General features: G+C 41.7%; 1 protein-coding gene across 1 annotated transcript in view; it reads left to right on the forward strand.

Moving 5' to 3' along the window:
- Positions 1 to 209: 209 nt before the first annotated feature.
- ctnnbip1 (catenin, beta interacting protein 1) overlaps positions 210 to 11178 on the forward strand; it is a 29690-nt gene continuing 18721 nt past the window's right edge. The window contains exons 1-3 of the mRNA XM_034087115.2: positions 210 to 362; positions 10504 to 10618; positions 11063 to 11153. Coding sequence (XP_033943006.1) covers positions 10523 to 10618; positions 11063 to 11153 — 187 coding nt within the window. The 5' untranslated portion in view covers positions 210 to 362; positions 10504 to 10522. The remainder of the gene's footprint in view (positions 363 to 10503; positions 10619 to 11062; positions 11154 to 11178) is intronic.

Raw genomic sequence — 11178 nt, forward strand, 5'->3', positions numbered from 1 at the left:
AAGAGAGGGGATTATGGGATGCTACAATAGGTGATCTGCTTGTTATTTCGAGCCAAACACTTCAGAGACATGTTTTGTATATATCTGAGATTGTGAGACCTATAATATATTGATGAAAAACAGTATAATAGGGTACCTTTAATGTAAAACAGCTCCAGCAGCCCTGTACAGTGTGGGCCGGTGGCGGCCCCGGTGGCCGGTGTCGGTACTGAAGCTCCAGCAGGACTCTCGCTGCGTCGAGTCGGAGTCAGTCCGCCGAAGCTCTGCCGACTGGAGGGATGTGACCCCGGAACAGGACGCCCTCCTACAACAACACACCATTCAAACAGAGCAGAGAAGAAAGAAAAGCTGGACCAGGAGGGGTAAGCTATATTTTCTTCAGGAGGCGCACATTGTCAGGGTTTTTGTGAATCGATACGTGTGTTTGATTCCAGGCGTCCACACTCCTGGAGCGCAGCGGCACCTGGATGGGGTTTCACAGGAACTTCATTCAGGCTTTTGTCTCGGGCATGCTAGCGAGCTTAGCTAGCTTCGTTTTTTAGCATGGGCTGCTTTTCCAAAGGTAGCGCGGGTAGTAGTGGGGACTAAATGTAATGATTGTCAGGTTAAAACGAAGGCAACTCGTGAAGCCGTTTAGAAAATCGTCCATACATGTTTTTACACGACGGATATTGATTAAAATTAATGTGGAAAATGCACCGAAGGCTTGCTGCTCGCTAGCATGAGCGCTGCTAGTTTGAATAGTCTGCGTCCCGCAACATGATAACAAGATCCGTTCACTGTCACAATGTGTTTCCATAGCTTAAAATTAGAAAGACAAACCTTATTTTGTTACAGTTTGCCGTTCAATTTTGTTTCCTTTGTGTTTCTTTTTCAGTCAGAGTTTGACTTTGAAAAACTACTAAAATCTCAGCTAACGCGAGTGTAACATTATGTAGACCACTGAGAGCGTTAACGGTTATAGTTGGGTTCACTTGCAGACGATATTGTGATGTTAAATGTATCTGAAATACACAGATTTAGCAGACTGCATGCTCATGATGCACGTCTACACGTAGGGTTAAATACAAATTACAGGGCCATTTGTCCCACTCACTAAACACCTACCAGTCAGCCAAGGAAATGCTTAGACAACATTTAAATGCTGCTCCAGCCACAACAGCTTATGTAGAATGCGGTCACTTTGCTTAAAATGTTCATGTTCAAGTTTTCTATTCCCATAACTCCTTCACTGGGTTTCTATTTTTGGATCATGCCACCCATGGATGCATTGTGCCATGCTGCCTTTTACAGTCTCTGCTTTCCCCCACATGTCAGATAGCCTTTGAGTGATGAAGCTGGCACCCTGCCTGCTGCAGGGCATTGATGAGAGCTGCGGTCAGTGGGTATCAGGGCCGGGCCACAGGCGAGCGCCCTGAATTCTCCAGGCAGCTTGCAGAGTTGGTCATGGACCACAGTATGTCAGGACTGCCTTAGTTTGCACATTCCCCTAACTGGGTGGATGTTGCAGAGAGATTAGGACCTCGCTTCCTCAGGGCAGGTGCTCTTCAGCGGCTGCTCCATCCCCAGGGGGAGCTCATCAGCTGCTGGCGAGCAGAGTTTAGGAGGGAGGGCTTGTTCGTCTCACAACCTTGTGCTCTGCGTTTGGCAGCACACACTTGTCAGCATTAACTCAGCCCACGTAGTGGCCTGACACAATGATACTAAAGCTACTTGGATCCATTCGTAGTTTACACACACACAGTCCTTCTGGAGGACCACCAAGTCTTTATGACTGTTAAACATAATTTAGTGGCATAGTGATCTTTTCTGTTCTTTGTTTTGTGCGCACGGCATCATGCACATTTGCAATGCGTGGTATTGTTCCAAGCATATGGATCCGATAGCTTTTAGAATTGTATTCCCTGCCTTGATGTTGGCGCTTCTAAAATCTTTCAGCCGCTCCCCCGTGGGACCAGCTTAAGGCTGCAGCTTCTGTTTCTGTTCCTTTGAGGGACTGTGAGGAGAGAGCTAAGATCTTCTTCTGAGATCATAGACCAGATTTAATTAAGTTCTACAGCATGAATAACCGATAGATACAAATTAAGTATTGTGAAAAAGTTTGCAAGATCAGATTGCCTCAATCTTGTAAAATATAAATGCTGAAAACCGTTCATACATGTTCCTAATGGAACTGTAGTAGTATTAACAATGTACGAGTTGTTAAGTGTATCCTAGTAGGAGCTTAATAATGGGGTAGATTAATAATGTGTACTATTAGGGGTGTAACGGTTCACAAACATTTCGGTTCGGTACGTACCTCGGTTTTTAGGTCACGGTTCGGTTCGGTACGTTTTCGGTACAGCAGAAAAAATTATCACAAAACATATATTTTTTTAATTATTATTAAACTGTGAATAATGTATTCACTCAAATAAATGCAAAATATAATAAAATAAACATTAAGGTGCAGCATTTCGATGAACTGAAATAATCTGTATTTGAACTTTACTGTACTAGTACTCACAAAACATAAACTATTAGTTTTGGGTTTTTAATTATTATTAAACTATGAATATTCACTCAAATAAATATAAAATATAATAAAATAAACATTAAGGTGCAGCTTTTCGATGAACTGAAATAATCTGTATTTGAATTTTACTGTACTAGTATCTAAGCAGCCAGTTTGACATTAGGACTTGCTTGTCATTGTATTTTCATGTTTTTTTAAAGAAAAATGTACTTGTCCACATTGCTTGCCGAAAGGGCAGATCTGCTGGCACTAGCAATGTCTCCTGCTAGGGACAGAGGTAGCAGATACAGCCAGGTAGCGCTTTGCTAACATGGCAACATAAGGATATTTGCCGTTTGTAATAGCTTTGGTTCGGTCTGAAGTTTTTGCGAGTGGTGGAGGCTTAAATGCTAGCGGGAGTTGGGTTTGCACTTCAGTCTTTTGGTACCGGTCTCCCTGTGACATAAGGTATACATTTGTCAAATGTCATGTCTTGTCTACTGTAACTCACTCTCTGTAGATCCTAATATCAACGTAATGTGGAAATAGCCCAAGGACAGTTAAGCACTGCCAGAAACCCAGCTTTGAACTAAGCCAGTACAGTTGAACAGGATTGTTTGAGTTCATGCCTCACGTGGTGACAACAAGACATGACCTACTTATCAATCATGTTTTCACAATCCAGTTCATCACCTTTGTCCCCAAATACTGTAGCCATTGTTATGGCACTGTACATGTGAGGAGATGGCTTCACACAAAGGCAGCATGCAGACATCCAGAAAGTCCAGGCCTGAGCATTTCTGGTTTATGATGTCTGGCTCACGCTGTTTCAGGACTCCGAGCTGCCCGACCCAGAGTGTGTCGCTCTGTGACTGCACGGCCGCCGGTCAAACGCTTTTCATTATGTCCTCCTGCAGACTTGGCTGGGAAGAAGCAGTGTCATAGGACTGATATATATTTATATAAAATATTTTTATTATTTTATTTAATGTTACAAAACAAAAATGACCATGTTCACGTCTTAATGTCATCCTGAGGACTTAGTTTTGGTTTAAAATTACACAACATCATGTATGTGTTGCTCTCTTTGGGCTTGTTTTCATAGACCTGGTTGCTTATTTCTCTGAAATCTGGCAACAAAGTGGGCAGGGCGCAGTGTCTAATGCGGCTTTCACACCAGCGCTTTTCAGTTTCTAGCTCCGAGCGGGAGCTTTTCTGGTTCAGCTCCGGTTTCCCTTTTCAGCTCCCGCTCTGTTCACACCGCCCACTGGCGCCCCAGAGCTGCGTCATGACGTCACCGTTTACATCGCTGATTTGCTCCCCAACGGCAGCCATTACGGCGCTGACAACAACAGCGTCGGGTCGATGATCGTGTTGCTTTTAATCACACGAAGCCAGAATAAATTGAATAACGACTTCTCCAACCTTATACTTTGCTCCAGAGTGCCGTGGTTCATTGTTTATTCATGTGTTTCTGCAGCATTTACCGACCGCTGCAGTGCTGCTCTTCCACGGGAGTTTATTCTCCCGTTAGCTCCCACTGCAGCGGCCGCTCTAAAGTATTCACTGTCCGACTCACACAAGCAGCTGATGCATATCCCCAGTTCCCCTTAGCCTAAGTGAATGTGTGTCAGTCTGAATTGACGCTGTTTGGTATCACAACGCTGTTATGAAAGTTTCTCTGGTATAAAACGGGTGATGTTAGCATAGCAACCGAAGCTAAACTGACTACTCTAATCCGATAGCTGCAATAATACAAAACGACACGTCTGCCTCTCTCCACAATGATCGATAACAGTGAACGGATGGTCAAAGTAAGGCACAAATAAACAGAATCACACGAAGCCTGGTTAGTGTTGCCTGACTTTATAAAGTGTGTTTATAGGCACTACTGCTTGTAGGCAGGCATAACAGTCGACCCATGGGAGGTGGGTTTAGTTTCCTGCACGCCTCGACGTAAGAGAGACGTAAGCGACGTCGCCTCTTAGCTCCAAAGCTCTTGCCTCTGGACCGACAATTTTTTGGAGCTGGAAATGAAGCGGATTCCGGAGCTAAGAGCCGGCGCCGCTGCGGTGTGAACAGGAAAACCCGGCGCTTTTCAGGTTCTAGCTCCGAGCCGGAGCTGAAAAGGCGCTGGTGTGAAAGGGGCATAATAGTAGCAGTAAGCTAACGAGAGGCTACGTTCAGCTGGTGACTCGGGAGTCGGGACAGAGAAAATGTCAGGAGTTTGGAAGTATTATAAAATTGAAAGCGAAGGCAGTGTAACAGCCAGATGCAATGTTTGCAAGGCAGAGGTTCCGCGTGGTGGAAAGAACAGAGCTACGTTCAACACGACCAATCTAATACGCCACCTGAGAAACAAACACCAACAACAACACGACGAGTACACAGCGGCCACTCAGGTAACGGCACTGAAACAACCGACACTTTTAGAGACTTTTAAAAGGAAAGAGAAACTGCCCCAGAACAGTGAAAAGGCCAACAAAATAACAGCCAAGATAGCTGAATTCATCGCGTTGGATGACCAGCCGTTATCTGTTACCTTTTTTTTCTCTTAATGCATTGCATAAAGATCGAATCGGGAAAAATCGGTATCGGCAGATTGTCAAAATCAAATGATCGGAATCGGATCGGGAGCAAAAAAAGGTCGACAATTTAGATTTGGAAATCATGTATTACTAGCTTCTAAATAGGGCTGCAACTATTTTCAGTATAGAATAATCCGACAACTCATTTCTACATTAATCGATTGGTTTATTAAATGTGAAGAAAAATAATAAAAATGTAAATCAAAGATATTCATTCTTATCCCCATACCTGGAAGTCGAAAAACACCCTTTTATGCCATTTTGCATTAAATGAAATGACTAAATCAATTATCTCAATTGTTAGCAGTATTTCTTCGACTAATAGTTGACTATGATTGCAGCTCTACTTATAAAATGTACATATTTAGTTTTTTTTCTTTTCTTTTGAAAACAATGTAAATGTAGTATCTTTACATTCTGGAACGTTGGTTTAAAGAAAAAAAGAGAATTTAAAACGAGAAATTGTTCTTACGTTGAAGGCCAATTTTTTTCTATACTATTAAACACTGAGACAGTATAGTTAATGTCACAAGATAAACATTTAAATTGATGTAAATGTGGCTAACGTTACAGTATTGAATTAGAACAGTCTACTAATTTCAATATGAACTCTAGTTGTTTTATTAGGTTGTGTGTCATCAGTAAAAGATAGTGTGTGTGCGCGCGCGTGTACGTACGTGTACCTGCAGCTGCTCTGCTGAACCAGGCAAGGTTGTTGGCATCTCAGCTGGCAGCTCCAGCAGCCGACTGAGGTTTCTCACACATTTGCTTGTGGTTGGAGCAGCTCGTGATTAAATTCTTCTTTTTTTCATTCCTGGTTTCTTGTATCTGTAGAGGCTATTGACCTCTCAGGGTCTTATAGAGTTCAGACTTATAGCTGCAAACTAAACCCAGTTTGTCCGTCAACTCCGAGGTTTGTTTCTGTTTTTTCTGCTTGCTGGATTAATTTGATTTCCTGAACAATCAGACATTGTGCATCATGTGCACAGCCGATCTCAGAGCCAACAACAAGCTGGACAAGTGGACCGGGCCATGTGTGACTGGGCCTGTGCACTTTGGCAGCCCCTGCCCTTCATGACCCTTAGCAAATGTGAGGCCCTATCACATTGCATACTGTAATCTCTGGCAGCAGATCCCCGCTGCACTGTGTGGCCCGGTCACAGTGTTGAAATGTTGTGAGAAGCCTTCTCCATGTTTGTGTTTCTCAGAGACACTAATGGACACTGATACACAAGCGTGCATAAGAAATCTGGCATGCAGAGAACAGGCGTGTCTATTTTTTTTATAGGGGCATTGCTGAACATACCATGCATTGGCTGTATAAGGTGTTGTAGTAAACACTAAAGTTAAGATATTTTGAAATCACAATATGAAACAATATATTTCTAAAACGGATCACAATCCAATGTTTATATTCTATTTATCATTTCCCCAAAATGGTTGATTTATATATATTTAAGCTTGTTTCACTGGTAGAAATATAATAGCAGCAACACTTCAATGTTTAAGGCTTGATGACAACTGAGAGGATATACACATGGTCTCTAGTAGGGCTTGGATATATATAACATTGTTTTATCACCATTGTGATATGAGACTAGATATTATCGTAATATTCCTGGTTTTGAATGCTTCATTACAGTAAAGTTATTACAATTTCAGATTTTACCAGACCCTTTTAGCTGCTTTGTTATTTGCCATTACTTGCTTAGTCATTGTATGCCCATTACTGATGATTACTTATACACATTTTCATTGTGTTAATGTTTTGTGAAAGTGTCAATAGTAATCCCTACACTATTGTGTCAATGTCAATATTGAGGTAATTTGTCAAAAATATCGTGCTATTTATTATTTATTTACTTCACATGGCCTGGATTAGAGATATAAGGCTGCTCCTCAAGTGTTATATATTTTCTTTTAGATTTCACAGGTAAGCATCAGGGATAGTGTGGTTTCGGTGTGCTGCCCAGAAGGGCTCGATGTCTCGGCTCACCCCAACATTACAACACGGGCAGAGGGGGGGGGGGGTGATTAGGGCTCGATCAGCATTAAAGAAAGCCTTTGATTACGTCTAGAATATTAGCTGCCTGCGTCTGGGGCTGGCATCCCTCGAGGGATTTGTGTTGAGCCAGCCCACCTCGAGAACCCAACATCAGACACTCACCAAGGACTCCGAGGAACCCTATTGTGGTCCTTAAAATTATTACAAGACACAAAACAGCATGCACATCAGAATAATGCAGGAATGACCCAAGTCGGCTAAATGTTTCAAGGTTTCTTTTCAGAACATTATGAGTTTTTAGTAGAGATTTGTCTCTCTTTTTTTTTGTATCACCCCAGCATCCCAATCGAATCAATAATTTTATAGCAGAAATGACTTACTGGATTTGTCAGATTTTACAGATGTCATTAAAAAAGCAACTTTCGTCTAAATTGACAAGTAGTCATCTAGATGGTAGTATGAAGTAGCAAATACAAAGTTTAGACATCTATAATTAGTTTGTCTTCCCAGAACAGGTCAATCAAAATGCAGAAATATCATGGCATATTATGGAAGTATTTGACTGTTTTATGACAATCGTAATCTTTTGGACATAGCAAGCAATTTGAACCTCACCGTAAGCTCTGGGATCTCTGTATAAAACTATAATATTGATCATTCACATTGTCAAATATTTCAAGATACATGCATCTGATAATACAGCCTGCCAATGAAAACATTTGTACATGATTTTTGGCTTTGAAATCACATTGAGCTGGACTATCTCAACCCAGTGTGTTTTTAAAATGTTGTAATCCAGCAGTGATACGCAGGAAGCCATTGTTTAGAAGTTATGTCTCTGGCAGCCGAGTACCATCTGGTGCATTGTTGGAATTATAAACATGGTTGGAAAGCTAGTTTGTTCAGAAGGATTGCACGGATGAAGCTGCCCATTATATAATCATATGCACAATGTTAATCACTGTTGTGTACATGTTGTCCAGTTCACTGAGTACCAGAGCTGTAATTATTCCAGGTCTGTGGCTACTCTGCCGCCCAAAATAGTAATCTACATGTTTCTGCTACTTCCAGCCTGAAGAGGAACATGTGAAATACAGAATAGGAACTGTCTAATTTTCCTTTCTTCTTTTTTAAAAGTGTTAAACATGTCAAAACAATAGAAGAACATCTCTGATAACCCGAACCCGCTTTTACATTTCCACGTTGTTCTACCTCCTGCCGAGATTCTCCCTATGGAATTTCACACACTACGTTTGTTCTTCTTATAGCAGATATTGCTTTGAAAGTTGGAGAAGATGAGATGCTTATTTCAGGCTGGTATACAAATTGTATCTCTCAAATCAGTCAACATCCCGGGTAGAGATGATACTAAATATGGCCAGTTTTCAAACTTCAAACGGAAACATCAGAGGTTCATAAATGCCTCAGTCATGAAAGCAGAAGGCCTATTTATACAGATGATGAATGTGGAATATATTGTGGAGTGTATCAGCCTTTGCAGAAGTCAAGTCTCAAAATAAGCCTTAATGTTGAGGATGTTTGTTGTATTATCCTTGACGTTTAAAAATCTCCAAGACAAGATGACGCCTTTTGGCCGTTACAGTTTTCTCTGCAGACCCTCTCTGCTGTTTTATCCCCTCGTACGCACGCAGTAACCGTTTGACTCCCAACCTGATTCAGATGCATGTCGCCTCTTGCTGGTGCTCCTGTGTTTATATCATGCTTCATTTTATATCGTCTCACTGGTAGGTGTCTCTGGCTTGAGTCATAATTCTTCCATGCGAGGAGCTGGGAGTCGGATCAAACGTGTCACTGCCTCCCCCTTCACCTTGGCCACCAACATCCTCCCTGGGGGTGTAGCTAGTAACTGACACCAGCACACTCCATCTTTTCATGTCTGTCTTGCTTTGAGACTGCAGTGGCTCTCTAATTGAACTAGGCCCGCAACGCTCAGGTGGAAGTGAATAACTAATGTGTTCATCTTCCTCCTCTTCTGTGTCTTATGCTCACTGTGTGGGACAGAGAACCGACCAAAAACAAAAGTGTAATTTGCTGTCGATAAACATCCACCATAGGTTACTGTCATTATAAGGACTATAGCCAGATATGGTCTCCAGCTGCTCTGATCTGGGTGAATCCACACACTCACAGTGGCACCCGAACGCCTGCCAATGGCCAACGGTGCCCCATTCCTCCTTCTCCCCCCTCTGGGCTCTGGGAAGTGGGGACGGCGAGCCAGCTCCTCAATTAAATATAACCCCACATCAAACGGCCTGTCAACATGCATTAGAGGTCCTTTGTATAGATAAGAGGCCAAAATAAATTACCAGAACTATCATAGTCTCTGCGGCTCCCATAGGCTTTTTATGAAGGATTTAAAGGAGAGAACAAATCCTGACTTGCATACTGATATTCTCTCTTTTTTCAGACCAGACTCATCCCGTTAAAGATTTATTTCCCACCATTTTCTCTGAATTATTTTTGACTTTTCGCATTTGCAATTAGCATAATTAGGCTGCATTTTAAACCGCGCTGTACGTCTTGTTGGTGAGTTATAACTGAGATATAATGCGACAACAGTCGACCTTGATTTGTGTGTGCTTTCACAGCGGAACCTATCCCTTTTCTGTCATCCTCATTAGCTTTAGTAGCTCCTTTTATCACCTTCTTCTCCCTCCCCCTTTGCCTATATTTTGCATCTCTGCAGACTGACAGAGAAAATAGGTCATTAGTTAGACAGAGAATATGAGATGGAAGGAGCAGGCAGGGGCGAGATCTGTGAGAAAACGGCTATGAAATATTGATGACAGCCATTCACGCTGTGAAGGGCCAAACAGCACTGTGACTGCACTGAGACAAGGCCTCTGACTGTATATATCACCACTGTATGGATGTTACAAATTAGGAAGTTATCACATAGACTTTAGTTTGTATTATTTAACCTTATAAATCTGAAAAAGACATGTGAGAATTATGTTAGGTAATTTAAATGCAGTCAGTATTATATGTCTTATAATACATCCATGATTGTTAAAGCTAGAGCCTTAACCTCATGCCTAAATACTGCCATGGATTATATGAATCATACAATGGTTTATCAATACTCTGTGTAAAATGCATGTGTCAGGGTTGCATTTAGTAGTAACTCATATTGTATTATAACCAAACTAAAGAATACAAACACAAAAGTGTAATCACTTTTTATGTATCTGTGTTCAAGCCTGCAGGGGTGAGTGATGACATTTTAAAAATCTGTTTTGTAGTTTTGTAGTCTAAGAGACTGTCAGTTTAAGGCCCGTCCGATAGTGCATCTCAAACAATAAAGTATTTCTAACTTCTTATAACACCTTGAGTGTTTGCGTAGCTTGGATTTTTCGCAGCTCTTGTGTAACGTGTTTTTTTTTTTTTGTGTCCAGAGCTACAGGAGCAGGGGGGATGAACCGCGAGGAGGCCCCGGGGAAGTCTCCTGAAGACATGTACGTCCAACAGAAAGTGCGGGTCCTGCTCATGCTAAAGAAAATGGGATCAAATGTAAGTGCTGTCTTGCCTAACACGAATCTTGGTTGTGCAACATTTTGGACATTTACAGATTAAAGAAACAAAAAACTGCAGAAAACAATTGGAAGTGCTGTCTATTGTCCAGCTTATGCACATCAGTGGTTGTCTCTTAAACAGCCATCAAGACAAATAATTATCAAAACCAATAGCAACATTATTTCCTAACAGAATCATTATTATTGAAAGTCTGTATCTATTAATTAGATTTTCTACAGTAAAGTCTCCTTTCCATGCCAACTCACAATTGTTTTCCAAAGGTACAAACCAGTCTAGCCAGAGATACCAGGATAAGAGGCACAACTTCCAGGGACTGAAAGACTGACTTACATTAGCATGTGAAAAAAATGAATTTGCTGTCCATCAAGATAACATTGTGTGTGGTTTTATAACTGGAAATGTAAATTGTTTTCTCTTCAGCTGACGCCCAGTGAAGAGGCTTTTCTCCGGAATTACGCAGGTGTGGTCCACAGTCAGATGAGCCAGCTACCACAGCACAACATAGACCAGGGTAAGACCTCAACACACACACACAC

Source organism: Pseudochaenichthys georgianus, chromosome 7, assembly GCF_902827115.2.
Source record: "Pseudochaenichthys georgianus chromosome 7, fPseGeo1.2, whole genome shotgun sequence".
Lineage (NCBI taxonomy): Eukaryota > Metazoa > Chordata > Actinopteri > Perciformes > Channichthyidae > Pseudochaenichthys > Pseudochaenichthys georgianus.